The sequence below is a fragment of the Pogonomyrmex barbatus genome, unplaced genomic scaffold, assembly GCF_055798465.1.
Source record: "Pogonomyrmex barbatus isolate J1 unplaced genomic scaffold, ASM5579846v1 scaffold1, whole genome shotgun sequence".
NCBI lineage: Eukaryota > Metazoa > Arthropoda > Insecta > Hymenoptera > Formicidae > Pogonomyrmex > Pogonomyrmex barbatus.
The window spans coordinates 5,106,108-5,126,104 of NW_028297098.1; the positions used below are offsets into that span (position 1 = coordinate 5,106,108).

General features: G+C 32.8%; 2 protein-coding genes across 7 annotated transcripts; one reads left to right on the plus strand and one right to left on the minus strand.

Annotated features, from left to right (window-relative positions):
• The first annotated feature begins 111 nt into the window (after positions 1-111).
• On the plus strand, positions 112-2,402 carry LOC105432426 (RING finger protein 37). Of its 2 annotated transcripts, XM_011647226.3 has the most exons (3): positions 112-269; positions 354-1,004; positions 1,216-2,402. In XM_011647226.3, exons 2-3 carry the CDS (start codon positions 385-387, stop codon positions 2,078-2,080), a joined length of 1,485 nt encoding a protein of 494 aa, XP_011645528.2. In that variant the 5' UTR covers positions 112-269; positions 354-384; the 3' UTR covers positions 2,081-2,402. The 2 variants fall into 2 exon arrangements, with proteins under 2 accessions (XP_011645528.2, XP_088939574.1); XM_089083448.1 differs by having other exon boundaries at positions 116-1,004.
• On the minus strand, positions 2,112-19,020 carry Vps13B (vacuolar protein sorting 13B). Of its 5 annotated transcripts, none has more exons than XM_089083383.1 (39): positions 18,732-19,020; positions 17,881-18,172; positions 17,274-17,451; positions 17,100-17,178; positions 16,753-16,928; positions 16,545-16,648; positions 16,197-16,443; positions 15,940-16,121; positions 15,654-15,863; positions 15,443-15,581; positions 15,234-15,351; positions 15,021-15,163; positions 14,750-14,922; positions 14,508-14,684; positions 14,146-14,434; positions 13,900-14,059; positions 13,449-13,833; positions 13,181-13,307; positions 12,872-13,039; positions 12,533-12,750; positions 12,247-12,457; positions 11,984-12,188; positions 11,686-11,863; positions 11,215-11,541; positions 10,933-11,136; positions 10,687-10,802; positions 10,267-10,618; positions 10,064-10,186; positions 9,872-9,991; positions 9,488-9,751; positions 8,791-9,420; positions 8,622-8,717; positions 4,920-8,493; positions 4,365-4,769; positions 4,105-4,281; positions 3,851-4,021; positions 3,582-3,775; positions 3,161-3,502; positions 2,112-3,080 (listed from the first exon to the last, which is right to left on the minus strand). In XM_089083383.1, the coding sequence occupies exons 2-39, from the start codon at positions 17,965-17,967 to the stop codon at positions 2,850-2,852; spliced, it is 11,280 nt and encodes a 3,759-aa protein (XP_088939509.1). In that variant the 5' UTR covers positions 17,968-18,172; positions 18,732-19,020; the 3' UTR covers positions 2,112-2,849. The 5 variants fall into 5 exon arrangements, with proteins under 5 accessions (XP_088939509.1, XP_088939513.1, XP_088939518.1 ...); XM_089083387.1 differs by having other exon boundaries at positions 18,606-19,020; XM_089083392.1 differs by having other exon boundaries at positions 18,926-19,005.
• Between the last annotated feature and the right edge of the window lie 977 nt (positions 19,021-19,997).

Below are 19,997 nucleotides of genomic sequence, written 5' to 3' on the forward strand. Positions count from 1 at the left end.
AAATATGTAATGCTGAATATAAATATCGTAAAATTGAAATTATATATTGTATTATTAATAATTATTAATTATTCCACTTGTTTATTACACAAAATAAGTTGAAAACAGATATATCAGTTTGCCTGGTTTACATGAGTCGTTGCTCCATATATTATCTTGTTCGCTACATTTTTTCTACATCTCTCAAGTCAGTTTGATTCGATACTCTGTTCGGTAATATCGTAGGCCGATGGTGTATTCAATCGCATTTTCAAAAAATTTATCGACACGTATGTAGCAGTTAATTAATTTATGGATATACGCAATAATTTTTTATGACAATTGATTGCGCGCGAACGTGAGTCTTATTGCAGATGTCATTAGCAATTTACGAATGAATACAAAATGCTTCTGAATTTTTGCGATCCACGTTTACGTCCAGAAATCCAATGCAGCGCAATCAGTACAGAAGGGTACGAAGTGACTAATTTAATAAGCGGTTCTTCTAAAGGATATTTGGCATACGCCTGCATCAAACCACCGATACACATAGACATTACGTTTCTCTGCAATGTGAGGATCAATCATATTCTGATCTGGCCATCCGTTGGGTCGCAGAAGTCGTCAGGTTTTCAGCTTTATTCTAGAAACACCGACGACAATAACACTCCATATTCCTTGCTATCCAGTGGATTTCTGAGTCCTAACGATGCTGGATTATTGTTCTATCCATGCGAGATCGATCTCGAGAGGATATCCGTGCCAGAAAATTTTTTAAGACGTTATATTAAAATCTCCATGGGATACTTAACTAAAAGCGCTCATGTTTTACGTATAACAATATGTAAAACAGAAAACTCAGTACCTGCGTTGGGAAAAGTGGAAGTATGGGGAACGGTATCACCACGCTGTGGAAAAGATGTTACTGCCAGTGTGCATGCTTTATGGACTAAACATGAAGCTGCATTGGCATCACCTGTAATCGAACATAAAATTGATACTACTGTAAATGTTAGAGACAACAAGTACGTATAATTATATATATATATATATATGTGTGTGTGTGTGTGTGTGTGTGTATATATATATATAATATGTGTGTATGTGTGTGTATATATATATATATATATATATATATATATATTTAATAAATAATTATAAAACAGTTTTATATATATATTTTTTTTGCATAATATTAATTGTTAAATAATATAAATATTTTTCATATATATGTAGACAGAAGAGTGATATAGCTCTTGAAGTTCCTGAAAGCTTCTTAGATCCCATTACATGGGAATTAATGACTCAGCCAGTTATACTGCCTAGTGGCAAGATAATAGATCAGACTACATTAGAGAAATTTGGAGAAAAGGAAGCAATTTGGGGTAGATCATTATCAGATCCATTTACTGGCATTTCATTTAGTGAGGATCGTAGACCGATCTTGGCAACTGCACTGAAATCAAGAATTGACAAGTTCCTGTTGGATAATAGCAATCAGAGTGAAATAAAAAAGATACCAAGAGTCTTGGGCCGTAGTTCAGTTTCAATTTTAGCAGGAGATAGAAGAAGATTAATTGAAATACCAAAGTGTGTGTTAAATAAGAATCCATTAAAAAGAGCTGCTGAAGATACCAAATCAGATATATGCAAGCAAATAACAGATAATAATTCACAGCGTATAAAGAAACATTGCCATAAACTGCCAGCAATCATTTCCAAACGATCCACTGCCAATATTACAGTAAAACCGAAACAGCTCACAAAGATTTTAACTTCTTCCGAAGTAGCTAACAATGATTCTTTTAATTATCAACAAAATGAATCAGACACATCATTAGCTGATGACAACCTTTTAGATAACAATGTAAAGAGTCTATTATCGAACATGAAACGTTTCAATACACCAGAAAAAAGAGAAGTTCATAACATATCTAATATTTGTGAATGTTGTGATAATAGTATTCTTTATAAACTTCCATGCAAACATGTAGTATGTAGAAAAATATTATTATCTATTGAAAATAGTCAGTGTAAATCTTGTGGACTTTCTTATAAATCAAATGAGGTGGAACGAATTCACGATATTTTAAATAGCTAATAAGAAGATATAAAATATAAATTGATACAACTCCATTTTTTAGCATTTATTACAGGCCGAATTTTGCCCACAATATGCAAAATATATTGTAATACATGAATTGTAGATCAATATTACACACAATAATTCACAATTTTAGTGATAACAAAATTGCTCATATTTTGGCACATACAACACAATTTATATCACGTAAAATTTATTATAATTGCGTATATGTGTATTTACGTATACATATACAGTCACATGTGTAAATAATGTTTATAAAAATTTATTTTTTACTTTCCTACATGACTTATAAATAAAGCTTATATTATTTTTTTAATTTGTACGTTTTTGCATGAATCCTTTTTAAATAAACAACGTTGTTATAAATATTTTTATAGAATTTGTATACTTTGTTTAGCTTATACGCTGGATTTATAATAAATTTATATATTATAAATTCGTAACATATGTCCCCTATATAAAACAAAAGCAATAATTGCGCAATATATTTTAATAAAAATAAGAATAATCATTCAAGTACATGACACTTGATTATGTTTACTTAAAGATTTGAGAATCACTTTCTTTAATTCATTTTTTAAATTATAATACTATTTGCCTATAACTTTAAGTTTGAATTATTCCTGGAAATATGTGCTTCAATATTCAAAAGATGAAAAGAATATCAAATTTGGATTTGAATTGATATAAAGAACTATATATAAAATATTTTTTCAATCATTGAATTATTTTGCAATTTGTTCTTTTTTGAAATTATATTTTATTATAAAACGGCAAAACCGGAACCTTGATTTTGTCGCTTGGCTTGGTTGAATAGTGATAATAAATAATTACGAGTATCGGGGCAAACGTAAAATGTAAGTGTATGTTCCGGATGTGGGGATGCTCTCTCGAAGGTATCAGACTGTCTGTCGCTATTAGTTGATACACTAGCCAAACCAGTACTGCTTGTTCGCACGTATTCCTCTACTCGCGCTCTCATTTCTTGATTCATCTTAAAGAAAAAAAAAAAATGAAATATATATTTATATGAGATTTAAATAATTTCTGACTTTCATGAACTTAATATTTTACCTCGTGTTCAGCCGGTGATAAAGGTCTACTCAATTGTATTGCGGTCGGTGGACAATACAAACACAACATTGTCGACTCCGTGATATGATCGACACTTGTTAGTTCTTTCAAGGAAAATATTCGTTCTACGCTGTCCTCTGCCATATTAACGAGTAATAAAGCTTGTCGCGTGAGGACAAGCGTCACTGCGCGATTACTACCCTGATGAATCACGTAATCTGCGCTGGTTACATGAAGGATGCTGTCGTGGCTGTGATCGAGTAAGGGTGACAAACGCCAGGTATACCGAACAGACGTGCTGTTATTGCCAGTAGTATACTGTACGACTGGTCTCTGACGTGGCTGTAAAAATGCATCAAAATCAGATGCGGAAGAGAAATGTGAAATTAAAAATTAGAAGATATCTATTGTTTGAATTTACCGCAGGCAACGAATTCCACCCAGCTCCTTGTAACAATCCTTGACCTGTGAGAGCAACTAATTCAGCAGCACCGCTCAGTGGCTTAGTAACGACACCAACTAAACCAAGTCCAACTCCGGTTACTAAACTTTTGGTTGTCGCCTCACCTGACCATACTTGCTGTAAAGGATGATGCGCCAAGCCCGCCACGGCCGCTGATTAACAGTTAATAATATAATTAGCTACTGCATTTTAGATATTTGAAAAAAAATATTAAAAAAATTAATTACCAAGCAAACTCATTCCGAGACCAGTTAAACCTTGATAAAGTCCTTGCGCCATCCCTTGAGGACGCATTCTGCGCGATTCTTCTTGTCGTTGAAGATGTTCTTCGTCCAATGTTAAACGATCCAAATTTCGTGCGACACTAGATGCCAGTTTCGTTACAGAATTCACGGTACCTATATACACATACTGAGATATTAATTATCTACTCTCTGTATATATTTAAAATAATGTAATAAATATTAAATAATTTCTATACCTGCTGTGACATGTTTCATTAGACTAGCTGATCCATGTGTAATTCCAACGATAAAACCCCATGGACCTTGTAATAATCCTTGGAATGGCAACGAAACAAAGTCTCTGAGACCGGATCCAAGCGCTTGTGCCAGACCTCCCGGAGATCCAAGTATCTCTAATGATCCAACTACCCAGCCTGGTAAAGCAAGAAATGAATTTTGTTATTTATCTTATTATTATAATAAAATAATATATTATATAAATATAATATATGTCGACCTGCTCCGAATATGGCACCAGATAAATAATGCATGGTAAGTGCATTGCCAAGCCTGTAAGGGGTAGTCAGTAAGTTCTTTCTTTCAAAGGTACCAAAGTATAACGGAGAATGATCCAAAGCAATGTAGAGCCGCATAGAAGTATGAACGCTTAATAAAATCGATAACGGTTCTATCACAAAGTTTTGTAATCTCAGTGGCTTGCTTAATATTTTTGAATCGATCATAATGTACTCCGGTATATACATTGCGTTCGACGTAATTACTGGTTGTATCTTTTTAACACCGTCACTCAGTACCAAACGTGGTGGTATCATCGAAGTCGCATAATCTAATAATTGCGTTATATATGTATCCTCAATGTACGCACTAATAGGTGCAATTTTCATACGATATTCCTTTGATGCTGCAACAGAGATAAATATATTATTCACGAAATAAATGATTTAACTGTTTAGAAAAACAATATTCCTTATCTAAATATTTCTCCTTTTTAATAGATATAAATAAATATGAGATATATATATATATTTCATAATAAATATAAGATATATACCTATCGTACTTCCGTTTCTTTCCCAGACGTACTCGATGGCGATCAAAGAATCTTGTTTAATTTTTTCCATGTTCGTCATTAAACAATTATTACTAAAAAATGCCATTTCTTTGTTCGGTAAAGGATTCTGATTTATCAGTACTACAGGAAAATCAAAACCTCCTTGATCGAACAATTGATTATCTAATTGTAAATCACCTATGTAGCAATAGAGATTAATAAATCTGGCCTTTGAATTCACGGTGACGACCAAATCCGTCATAGATAAATTTGCGACTTCGATCCTTTGTGCATTTTCATTGATATCATGGAGGATAACGATAGTACATGCACGCAGATAAGCTATTACAGAGCCTTCCTTTGAATTAATTGAATTAGCGTCATCGGTAGACCTCAAACGATTTTCGTCAACGCAAGCTTTTGTATCTGCCATCTTTGGAATTATCTGTTTTGAACTGGACGAGGCAGGTATCTGTTCCATCATCAAGATATCTTCTTGAGCCGAGAAAAAGCTCGTTAACGATGTTGAACTACTCGAATTTTGTACATATGGTAATAACTTGTCCTCTTCTGATCTTCTCAACGGTGGAGAATTATTGTACGTGGTGTCATGATCTTTCGCCGCATTTTTCTTTCGCAATAATCTGCTTCTAATGTCTTGGGCGGATATTTCAATTTGGGAGATAGGCACGACGCTTATGTGAGTGGTGTAACAGCGATTATACATTATGAGTTTTACGTCACCATAGGAAGGTAGTCGTAGATATTGATCTATCGGCGTAGATGACAACGCAGATAGATTAACACCTCTCGACCACTTTAGATTCGCCTTCCCTGCTATCTGATCGTTTTGCACGGTGGAAAATAATAACACGTTCGACGCGCTCGGGACTGTAGTGTCAGGTAGTCTGTTACTGACACAGGGAAGAGAATAATGGGACGTTGCTCCGCTGTCGACTTCGCATATCCATGTAAAATGAACGCTGTCCGGCAATATCTCGTTTCCTCTTTCATCCGCTTGACCCAGCAGGATCTTAAAGCCGCAAGCGTTCTCGATTAACAATTGCGGATGATCGTCGTCGTGTATCACGATGAACGTACTGCCTTTATCCTCCTGCGTCGTCACGATGACTGGGACGGTGGACGAACCGTTCGGAATCACGACGGATTTGCGACTTATAGTTTGGTCCACTCTGATCGGGCAGGACCACCTGTGGCCGAGGCTAAGAGATATGTATAACACAAGCGGTTCGACATTGCTCTCCGTGTACAATGTGTACCACTGCACGATCGGTGTGCCTTGTCTTTGGTCCTCGGATGGCGAGATATTTAGACTACAAGGAGTGAGGTCATGGGGTAACGGCAGATCCCGTGCTTCCTCGTGCACCGCAAGCGTGGCCACGCACAATTCCTGAGACGTCAGATTTGCGATCACATGGCTGCTCGTAATCCGTACCAAACGCATGTCTTCGTGCATGGACGAACCGATGTTCAGGATGGACACGCTCGTGCCGCAATCCACGGATGTTTTGATGTTTCCTTCCACTGGCACGAGACCGCAGATTCGAGGCATGTAGAAGCTCTGGCTCCAATCGGGTCGTGCCAATTGTAATGTTGGGGACGTGTAGTAAGTGTCGCCGATACCGACACCCACGTGAAAAGTGCTTTCCAACTTGGGCGGCGTGACTATGCCGTAGTGAGGGATCTGGCAAAGTTCCGTATCCTCCGATACTAACGAGATGTGGCAGCCTAGCGAGTTCATTACGAAGCACCAAGGCTGGAGTTCCAGCAGCAAAGTGCTAGAGACCAGTCCTGCGTCTTGGTACTTCACTTGTACATGTGTCTGCGGCTGTTCCGCAGATATCCATTCCTCGATATCATCTCCTTGAAAAGGCCAGTTCACCTCGTCCTTTCTATCCTTAAGATCTTGCAGAATCTTATCGATGTCCTCGACCTCGGGTCTTCGAAAAAATTTTCGTTGATCCACGGAACTGTACGAAAGTGGCACGTAAGGATTCGACGCAGAAACTCCGGATTCCAGTTGAAACGTCAGCTGGTGAAAGTGCTCGAACGTACCAGGACAGTATAACTGCTGACACTCGCCTCGACCGTTCACCATCGTGCTCGATGACATCTTCAGTGACGGCGTTTCCATTTGTACTTTAACCGGTACAGGTAAATGCGATCGGATCATATAGAGGGGACTTAGCACTGCGAGGATTTTCACTTTATCTTGTATCATTTGCGTCACAATCCGTACCCAGATACTCAAGAATTGACCACGTTCTTGCAGAGGTACTTTGACGAGCCACGGCTGGCCCCATTTGATGTTGGGTTGCAATGGAATATCTCCAGTCCAAGACAAATGCGTTAAGTTAGTAAAACGTAGCCGCATAGCCATCTTTTTGTTGTTTTCAAGCATGATAGATGACGGAAAGCTCTTGCCCGGAATAGGATATACCTCCTTGGACACTGTCACTTTTGAGCAAACTTCTTCGTATTTTACCAATCTCATCTCAAAATTATCTATTAATTGATTGGAAATTACAAGTTGTCCCGAAAATGTTACAAGCTTTTGCGTGGCGGAGAGTGATGTAACGTTTACGAAGACTGCTGTATTAGTCACCGAATTATTGAATTCTATCACCTGAATTCCATCCTTGTTAACAGGAAACGGCCGACTCCACACCCAAGCATTCTCCTCAATCGATATTCGTATTGTTTGATTGCCAATTTGTCGCCAAGAATAAAAGTTACATTGTCTGCTCTCAAGAAGTATACTATCTCCAGTACCACTTTGACCAAAACGTATGGGTATATTGCTATCGTTGGCAATTACGTAACGTGTTAGCACAATTACGTTCTTTTCTTCTTCATTAAAAGACGCCAACCACAAATGAGTGGAAACTGCAAGAGTGTGAGTTATTGTTGGGCCTAATTTCAATGTGAAAGGGTTGCATGTTAATGATATGTCTATTTTGTCCGACAACGACAATTGAAATCTTCCTTCTAGGGCGTCCAGCACTTCTTGCATAGTTAAATGACTGTAATCCAATATGTGTATACTCAGGCTGCCGCCAATGTCGAGCAATATAGAATCATCTATCCATTTATTTAATACCAGAACAGCTCCCTTTTGTTCCACGGACATGAAACATTGTATCTCGGGAATTTTTCCATTCAAGATATATTTATCCAGTGGTGGTGGCAAGTTGTTGTATACAGTTGTATCAATATGATTGTACAGAGATACATGAAGAACGCCGATATTCAAGGCGATTTGTATATTCGGTATTAACAAAGGATTGAAATAGGAATCGATGCGTAGACAAGCAGCGAGAGCACGAGCAGAAACTATATTTTTTGAGAGCGATCGCTTGCCGTTGGATAAAATAACCACGCGCCATACACAAGCTACTGCTCGCGCTGGTGCCTTTTCCGGGAGATCTAATCGATACGAATCAGTTTCCGATAAATAAAAATCGGCATAACGCTGATACGACATGTGGCTATCGCTCCAATACTCAAGAATGCAAGGAATTTTGTCAATATAATTGCCATCGATATCCGTTGCCTATAAAGAAAAGAATTAAGAGAATAAGAGTACTGTTTCACAGCTTAGAAATAGAGAATATTATTACATCTTTAGACATAAAACATTTGCCGAATTGAACGCTTAGCTGATTAAGTGTATTAATTTACCTCAAATGGAACGGGAGATATGTGTATTCTTGTTAAAGTGCGTGGTTGCGGGTATCGCCAAGCCATCGCTTGCTGAGGATAAACGAAGAATACTACCTGTAAAGATACAAAGAATTATTAAATTTTTTGTTTTAATCTTATTAGGCTTTTATGTAATTATTCAACTCACTTGATATGGAAACGGTAATTCATCCGCAGTGCCATCGACAAATTGGAATGCACCTGCTTTCAGATCATCCTTGTAGTGTTGTTCATTCGATAGCACGATTTGTTTTTCATTTTTATTTTCACTCGTAGACAACGAAGTAAACTCAGTTAAGAGTAACTGACAATCTTGCATAACCATTTTCATAATTTTTATCTGATCCGGTCCGAAATCGAGATAAAGACTTTCACTATCTGCTTGTATTTGTATTTGCGGGATGGTCTCGCTATTATACGAAGACTCCCAAAGTAAACAAGTTATTACATTGCAACACCACGGATTTAGCAGCACCTTAATATTTCCATTTAAAATAGCAGATATAATGAAAGAGTCTATGGACAAATTTGAATATATCCTGTCTGGTCTCACAAGCGTCGATACATTTCCATTTAATGATGCTAAGCTGATAATAATTTCTGCTCCGGTATCAGTTTTCAAAGATAATACGATCTGTCTTGTATTTAAATGCAAATCAGGTACACAGAATTTCCTCGCTCTTGTTGGCGCTGTTAAATTTTGAGAATCCATATGAAAAATGTCTTTCTTTTCTATAGGTACTTGCGTAAGGTCGTCATCAATAAAACATGATAATACCTAGAACATAAATGCAAGATAGAATTGGAAATGCATACAAGTACATAACACATTCTTTATTGAGTACCTTATTTCGTATTTCATAGAGTTTATTGAGTCGAGACAAAGAGAGATGTACTTTTGTCGGTCGTCCCATTTCGATGAAAAACTGGCGGTTCTTACTTAGAATCATTTCAGATTTTATTGTCACAAAAGAAGGCGGGATACCCGTATCTGGATGTGGATCTCCATGTTTTGTTTCTATCATATAAATTTTGAAATCTTTTTCGGTCGGTATCGTGTTTAGATTTTGTGTATCACCAAGCGCTGTTGTTATATCGAAACAAGACACCTATATATTGTGTAATAATATTAATAAAAATAAAAAATATTTGAGATAAAATATTTAAACAAATTTAACATAAATGACATATTAATATTTGTAAGTAATATTTGTAAAAATAATATATACTTGTATCTTTTTAGATAAATGTTGCTGAGAGAAATAAATATTTGGTTGATTGATCATTATATAAAGTAATGGTTGCTTTACACTGTCATTGTCATCTTCACAGTCAGTTTTGTGCATATCCTGTAAATAATATGAATATTTTAACAATAATTAGATAAATTATTAATTAGATAAATTAATCTCGTAACTCACCACACTATCTTCTAAATCAAGGAATGTATTCTGGACTTCATACAAAATAAGTGTTATTTTTCCACAATTTACTAAAAATTCAAATGGTGAAAGTATCATAGTTTCAGTAACTGTAGGTCTTCCCTAATATAAGAAAATTATAGTTATTATACTCTAATATAAATATTTGAATTAAATCATAAAATGGTATATCCATAACTTACAATTACTGTTGAATGCATGCTGGACATTTCAAAATCAATACCACTGTCTTTTGTAAAATCAATATCTGAATCATCTGATGTCTGTTTCAACCAATTAATTGGTTTCATATTTTGAGGTCCTGAAGAAAATCTTTGAACTACAGTATTAGAACTATTTTTGTCATCAACTTTCTCAAAACTTTCAGATAATAATGTTATAAATTCGTTATTGAGCGTCGATATTAATTTAATTTGATCTAAATTTATTGTCAATTCTATATCTGTAATACAATTTACTTCAATGGCGCTTCCACAGACTATTATGTCTCCTTTAAATGTGACAGCTGGTGCAATAATTAAACAGAGATCAAATCTAGAATCAAATATTAAAATTAAAATAAGAACAATAGAAAATTTGGACATGCATGTTAATTGCATTACTTTGTTAACACTGAAGATGTTGAAAAATATGGATCTAGACTACTACCATTCCCGAGCTTATTCCATTCTAATGCTGGATTCTCGTTCATTGTATACAAGTATGATTGAGACATTCTCTGAAAATGATATACATGATATAATTATCAAATTTACATTAACAAATCTATCGAGAAATATTTTGAAGTTTTGGATAATGTTTACAGTATCTCTAAAAATTTCGGAAACAATATAGTTTTGATAACAAACCTTATTAATGCTTAGCTGATAATTCTTCCACGTAGTGGAATATGCACATACTCCTTTAACGTTAATCTGATATTGACGATCTTCTACAGCGGAGCCTGGTACATTTAATATATTTGCCTGAGCGGCCAATTGATAAATGTCGATGCGCAATGGAGTTCTGCAAATTGGATTTTCCGCATCCGGTGTAATACGAATACCATCCAACTATATAATATATAATATTCATATATAAATAATTTTAAATATTGTATCGCTAATAAGGTATGCAAAATGTATTATAACCTGAAGCATCAGTAAATCATGTTGTAATTTATTTGTGTCAGTGCAAGCTGGCATCATGAGACGAAAACCTTTGAATTCTAAATGTATTAATGGCAATGATTCATTATTTAAATTGGTTATACCAAGTAATGGTGTTGTCATGTTTTTACTGTGGATAGTTTCTGTGCTTTTCTCGATAGATGAACCGAGATATGTAAAAGGTTTCACCAATTGAACATATTTACTAATTACACTAATTGGTAGGATTATATCAACCATTTGCATTTTGATAAGTATTTCAGAAATATAGCCATTTGTAGATAGCGTCGAATCAATTAGCAGTTCTTTCTAGATATTCAAACATCAGGAAGATTTTATTAATTTTATTAATTTCACAAGTAAATAGATAATCAATATTCTTCTATATTAAAATTTAAATATTGTTGGATTATTTAATAATAATAATTAATAATGCTTGAATAATTATACTACCTTTTGAGGCTTATGACACTTGTGAGTACCCCAACGTGTGTACACATTTCCGGATTTTGCACGTGTAAGTGTAAAACTCACAAAACCAGAATCATCACTTTTTTCTAAATTATCTTCCCTTCCACAGAGTATTAGTCCAGCATATTCACCAATGTCCCAGTTTAATGTATGTGGACTTCTATTAAATTCCAATATAAATATACGAATTAAATAATTATATAGAATAATAAAAAAATTTTTATTAATTCTTTTTGCTAAGAATTTATAAATGCAGCAACATTTTATAGAAATCTGTTACCTAATATAGTGAAATATTGTAGCTGTTGTTATTTTATTTTTTAATTGCATATAAACTGATTGCAAATCTAAAGATGTTATAATATCTTCCAATTCCAACATTAATTTTAAAGACGGTGTATCTTCTTGTCCCATAATGTATAATTTTATTGCTACTTTTGTTATGGTCCACTGAATCCATGCTGTTACAACTAAATCGTCTTTTTCTGTAAAATTTGTATATTAACAATAAAATTAAATATAACAGAAATATATTTAGCTTACCCAAGTCATCTTTTGATGTAGACATAGTTGAATTGGTAGTATCTTCTTGATACATCATTTGAGTCGGAGTGGATGGAGTTTGAGGTATAGCAGGAAGAACAATTTGCATTTCATTGCTCATTTGTGGTATAATTGCATTATCGTTTCGAGAAGTACATAAACTTTGTAATATTTTTATAATATTTGAAATTATATTGCTCATAAAATTAACCTAAGAAACAAAAATGTATTTAACATGTTTTTGTGCACTTAATAATAAATAAAAGAATAAATACATTTTTATTACCTGATCCTCTGAGAATGAAATAATAATAGGCGAATTATCAATGTGTACACAAACACTTAAAGCAGTAAGTATATTTAACTGAGTTGTAGCAGTCTTAGTTGTAAGAGCTATTGTAGCATTTAATGTAACTTTTTTTATAAAATTTTTTTGTATTTGCTGTTGTAACGTATAACAATGAAAATCAATAAGACTTAATGTCCATGGAAAACTTTGCATTCCTAAAATAGTAATAACAATAATATATAAGAAGTTATGTTTTATCGTGACATATTTTATTATAAATAATTTAATATAAATTTTATATAATTTTGTGCGTGTTTTTTTTATATAGAGACTTACGACATGTCCACATCGATTCCGGTAATTTAGCAGGAAGATTCTGTAGATATGGATTCAGCATCTCAGCATTCAGATTAGATGAGTGTATAAGAAGACTTGGTAGCTTTATTATCATTATTTGTAAATCTTGATTTTCCATTAAAGCTCTATCTTTCGCTTGTTCTATACCTTGTAATATATTTTATTAATTATTTTTATGCTAAAGTGCATTAATATTTATTAAACAACCAAAATTCATTAATAACAAAAATGAATCTAAAAATAACTCAATTTTTATTTTTTTCTCTTATATATAATTAGAATATTTACCATCAGCTCCAATACCACTCATTGTATCAGAGGGTATATAAATGATAATATGTCCTATATAACCATTTAGCACAAGATTGCACCACCACGAATATGTCTCTGCTAATCTCATCAATATTCCCGGTTTCTGTAAGTTTCATTTTAATATACGTAAATTACCATATTATGTAAAAGAAATCGTTTTGGCGTATCAATAAACAATAATCGATTAATATGATCGTATATAACAATACATATATAAATAATATATTTATAAATATTTTAATACCTGTTGTTCTCCTTCCAGCTTAAATTCACTTTTCTTTTGCGTTTCATCATTTCGTAGTGTTTTTGATTTTTCTGTCATAGCTGATCTTTTTTTCTCTTTGTCTGACGAGCTATGTACGCTTTCGTGTAGACTTGGAAATGTTTTCTTCCTTGTTCCTGTATCAGATGATGTACCTTCGGTAATGAATTGTTGACTATCCGAACGTATATATATGTTTCCTGATTTGTGATAAGTGATACGATATTCCAACCATTCCAAGAAAAGTGGATCTAAGGAAGCTCTGATTTCGGCAATTTTAAACGAAATGAGAGGTGGGTGCGTTTGCATTTCAATGTTTTTAGGAAATTGTATTACAGCAGACAAAAGTGGTACATTTCCTGTGTCGCTAAAATATAAAGATTCAATTAGTGAAAATTTTTGAAATTAATTTTCCTAGATTATATGTGCACACCTGTCACGATTTTCTGGACCCGAAAAAATAAAGGCTTGTTGAGAATCATTAAAAGCAAATATTTTTATAGAGTTTATATTTGCTTCATTCGATATCGTAACTGAAGATGATACATTCTTACAACTTATATTTTCTAAGCATAATTCTAAGTACACTGGACCTGTAATGTATAAAAAAATGTTATATTATATTTAAAAAACAAATACTAAAAAAATTCATAAAATAAAGAATTTAATATAAGCGTACATTTTTCTTGACAGGCATCGTTAAAAAGTGTAGAACACGTAAGTAGATTCGTTGTATCTGTAGAATAAAAAGCAGAAGTTACAATCGATACTGCAGCCATTAATTTTGCCTTAGTCCCCGTGATGGTAACACTATCCGATTGAAAAGAATATGACTTTTGAATCATGTCTATATCTCGCCAATACTGAGGATACAATAATATTTTTGAAGAAGCTTCGACCGAGTAAGGTATTACTATTGAAGTATCGCAAGTTTTTGTTAAGTGAAGTTGACTTTTTGCTCCAGTCACCTATGTAAGTATTTTAATATCAATCTTATTAAAGACATTCATAATAACATTACATATCACATAATTTACTCACTTGTATATCGGTATTCGCATGGCATTGAGTAAACATTTCTGGTGATAGCTCTGTTAATTTTGATGCACAAGCCACAAGTCTAAATGGATACATTGGTTGTATTATAGTGGCAATTGCTTCATCACATTCAATGCTTACAAAAGGATCATCCGTAAGAGCTGGAGATAATGGCGTAGTCTGGAAAGACATATTATTCATGTATATTTCAAATAATCAGCAAAAAATATAATAAAATATCATACTCGAGTTTCGATAATTTTACGTTGCCGTGGCACTCCTACGATGCAATGATCTGCCAATTGTATTTGTAACGATGCTCTTTTCAATACAAATTTTGTTTCTGTCATTGATACATTTTCTCTGAGCGCCTCATATTCTTCCAATGTGACTGGAGGCAATTCATCGATAAGAGGATCTAAAATTGAAATTTAAATGTAATTTATAATTTTATTTATAATTTTTATTTAGTATAAAATGATAATTAAAATATGTACATTAACACATATATTTTACCTGGTTTTATTATAAGATAGGGATTATAATCATACTTTGCTGCAGCTTGTTTAATAGTATCAATACGATGAAAAATACCAGAACATAATCTGATTGTTAAATCTCCAGTTACATATCTTACTACTCTGCGTTCCTGAAAATTGCTGTAAAAGGTAAGTCGTTTATAACAATTCTTTTCTTTCGTATATGATTATTTCGAAATTTTTCAAACACCTGTATTCAAAATTTGATCCAAATTCGAGCAATTTTTCAGGAGTTATGTCATCGGGTAATTCCACATAATAAATATAATCCATTACAAACGCTGGGCATCTTTCTAATAATTTTTCGACTAAAAACGATTATTAAGAGTTTAGTATTTTCTATATATAAGATATATATTTTCTTGTATATTATACATTTTTTAATCAATGATATCATACTTGAAGTTGTTGATAAGTAATGATCTATTCCTGGCTTGTAATTTCTTTTCTTTCCCTTATTTTCTGCGGCCTCTTTATCAAATAATGAATCTTTTAAATAATCAATATTCAAATTCCCAGCTGTTACGTAAAGAGGCGGCTATAATAACAATTTATTTCTCAAATATTCCATTTAATTTCATATCTAACAATAAAAATTTTATCACTTTACCTGAACACCATCAGCAACTTCTAGATACCCACAGCTGCATGTACCTCGTGGATAAAGCTGTACGTACGCTATTCCAATTTGGAAGGTCGTCATTGCAATTCCTTGAATTAAAGTATCTATCACAACTCCATTTAATCGAAGTGATAAAAAAGATTTGTACCTAAGTTTTCGAGATTTATAAAATAACTGTTCTTTGACACTTTCAACAGTCTGTAAAAATACATAAGTTATAAGTTCAACTTTTTTATTTTCAAATTATTTAAATAACACTCTATTATGTTTGTACCTTAAATGTTAAAGTAGCATCATCTATATAAAGACCTAAATGTATGGTATGACCAGAATATGCCATTTGTTGTTCAGCAGACCAATTATTATCAACGGGTAGAACAGATGATACTATATCCCAAGCCCAACCACCCCATCCAACCGCATCTGTAGAAGTTCCTGTTAGCTGATTTGTATCATCTGAAATTTTGATAAACATATTCTCAAACATATTCTCAAACTATTTGATAAGGCATTCAAATAATATTGTTGAACCTTGTGCAACATCTTCTCTCTCATCCACAGTAATGGAAGATTTTTCTTTGATTGGTGGAAATTGTTTTGTTTGTAACGCCATTATTAGAGCTATCAGTCTGAGGAGCATCGGTACTTGTTGTTCGGTCATACTAAATTCCATTTTCTCGCAATGAAGATCGAGTCTTGTGATGGATGCTCTTTTTAAAGTGTTGTGATAATTTATGATCATGCGGATTGTCATTGAGCATCGATACAAAACGGGATCCTATATGAATTAATATTTCAATCTATATTATCTATATTATTTCAATTATGAATATTCTTATCTATTTTATTCAAGATTTTTTCAGGAAAAATGTAAAATACCTGATATATTTCTATCTTTCCTGATGCGTCCATTTTATCTAAACACAATGTCAAGTCTTGGATAGTAATAACTTTCCTAAGCATTACCTCTTGAGTGTTGACTTCTATATATTTTAATTAAAATATATCAAAACACTTTAATTGCAAATATAATTTCATGTTAAAAAGCAATTTTTAATTGTATATGCTTATATGATAAAATATTTACCGGCAAATGCTGGCTCCCATTTATTGTCAACTGTTTGCATACTTAAAAATCTGACATTTATACTAAGCACAATATCTTCCTCCACATATTTCAAGATAAGATTGTTGCAATGAATGGTAATATTATTAATGACTTTTGTAACTATACTTTTGATATATCCAGGTGGAGCTTCCTCTCTGCCAAATTAAAATATTATATATATTATACAATATAAACAACTAAATAAATATTAATAACTATTAAATAAAGGAATTCAACCAAGTAAATATTAATAAAAACGTACAGAAATAAGAATAAATAAGGATAAAATTTTATTACAATTGTAGATCATAAAAATTGATACTTACTGTACCATCTCTTTCTTCTTTTGTATCGTCGCTGTATTAGTTTCTGTGGAATTTTCATCTTTCAATTTTAAAATGCACTCTGAAAAAAACATATTGAAGAATAACATATTAAAACATTTTCAAGAAATATAATATTTTTAATATATTAGATTATATTATAATATTAATATTTACCTATAGTATTAATAGTAACAACTATTGGCTCAGATGTAATTTTTACCCAAGGAACGTGTATCAATAATTCATGAATATGACCACTAACAAAGACAAATGGAAGATTAAGTTGTTCCTCCAATACTTCTAATCGTAGATCCAAATTCTGAAATGATGCATCTCCACCCCACAAAGATACCTAAAAGAAATGTTTTTTTCTCTAAAAAATATCTTAAATAATTATCTTAAGTTTGTTCTTCGTAGCTAAACCAGTGTACATTTGTGTATTTAAAATCAGATAAATATATTTGAAATTTAGTGAAAGGAGAGATGGAAAGTTTTAATACAGTCCAATATTGTGACAAAGAAAGAAGAACAGATCTCTTGTTTTAAGAAACGTCATTAAATATAGCTTATTTCATATATTACAAACTCATTGAATACTTTAAAACAAGACTAAGTATTGTTTTATAGTTTGAAAACAAAAGCAAATATTTTACATTTTTTAATTTTTATATTTCATTTTTTTGCTTCAAATATCAATATTATTAAAAAGGAAATATATGTTTTTAAAAAACATAATTTACAACAAAATTAACAAAGCAAAGTCCTTCTCACGTGTACATACCTGTGACTGTTCTGGCTTAAAATTTTTTACATATTTTTCTACATAGCTGAGAATTACTGGTGTTATGTAGGATTCCAATTTAAACATTGTGTTCGGTGAAGTAAAACATCTAGCATAGTTTCGTTGAATTTCTCAATTGAAAAAAATCACCATTGCCTTACCAAAAATGCTTTCTCATAATAATAATATGTGATATAATTTATATCATCATTTATATATTTTTATGCAATAAGGAAGCAGGAAATGATTTGGAGTAAATATTATATATTTTGATATAGGCATGTAGATTTGTCTGAAAATTGCAAGATAGACTTGGTTTAAAATTCATGATATAAGATTGGATTAGATTAGATAGAAATTAACTTGATATTGTTCATATTATTATATACAAAATAAAATTCAAAGAGGATAGTGCTATATACATTTACATGAGTTGTGCTTAAGGAATAATAAGCAGATATTAATTATAGGTATGTGTTGTGCCATTAAAAACAAAGATTTACTCCTCTTCCAACATGGATAGGTGAAAAACATAATTTACAAGAACCGTCAATCGCACGTGAGAACAGGATTGAATTTGTTGAAAAATCAATGTAAAACTGACGTAAAATTGTGTATTTTATCATTGACGTTATCGTTTATTCGTTCAGTAATTCGCGCGCGCGGAGGAAATGGGTTAAATGGAATTATCTTGTTGAAGCTTGAAAGAAAACAAATTTATTCACAATCGAGTCTCTCCAAATGGAATGACCATTCATATCTCGTTAGAATGCCAAGATGCAGAACGATATAAATACAAGAGATCAACGTGGTAGAACGGTGTACTCCCGAATCACACAGCTGATTCGCACCTGTCAGATGACAAGCCACGCGACACGTCACGAAACTGTTGCACGAATTTCTCGTTTCTCGTCGCGAGCGCAGCAAACGCAACGACAGCATCGATTCTTTTCGCCGAGTGTAACTTTCAATTTAAAATTTCAGCCTCGCTTGTGGGTCCTGCCTTAGAGCGATCCATACACGCGTACGACTCTCTTCTGCTAACCTTTCTTTACAAATATGGTACCGCTCGCGTCTAGGTCTAGGCCGCCACGGCATTGATGCGAATCGCATCAATCGCGAGCGTCCTCTGGGCATGCGCGCACGGTATCTAAATATTTATCATAATCATCATAAGCATCATAATCATCATGCGTGCGTCGCTATAGCACAATTGTCATGCTTACGCCGACGTATGTAGATATGAAATGGAATTTGTAATAAGTGAGGCGCTTAAAATTGTAATGCTCCAAGATCTATTTTGAGACGATCGAGAGATCTAAGCAATTTCCAACATTTCTTGGAAGTTAGTCTTTGGTTTAGTTAATCTTTGGATAGGGAGTTGGATAGGGGGCTTATGCAAAATTACGAAATTCTTTTATAATTAAAGTGCGTATAAAGATGAGGGTGGGCAAGAGTAAAATTTCACGTTAAAAATAAAAGTAAAAAAGAAAAATTTAAGGGATGCTGGAGAAATATAAGAGAATTCTGGGAAAAACCCACATCCATGAACATAAGAGAAATATGATTGAAACCATTAGATAATATCTCAAATAAGATGATTGCCCTCTAGAAACAATATGTAAAAACAATATTGTGTCACACCTGAGAGAAATCTGGAAGAGATTATCCCGGCCTTTTTCGTAGATCAAAACTTGTTGTCTATTATCACTAGTAAATCCATTTTTAAATTTGGAATTACGTAGATATATCCATTTCCCAAAACTGCCAATAAAATCGCATTTTGATGCATATTCATGCTGCATTCACAATTCATAGAACAATATGCTTAAGCGCAATATGTTAAAGAACAATATGCTTATAATTAATTGTATATCTCCGTATAACAATTTTTGTTGTAGAGTAAAATACTGATTAACTTTAACATAGTAGTACATATATTTATCAATATGTACATGGAGTTTATAAAATTATTATTGCATTTTATTATCCATAATTCGCCCACTTTTGTTCATGAATAATAATTTTTTGTCCAGCGAAAAAATTATAAACAAAAAATTAGAGAATATTAGAAAATATTAATTATGTTTTTTCTGCTTCTTTTGTTTTATCATCAA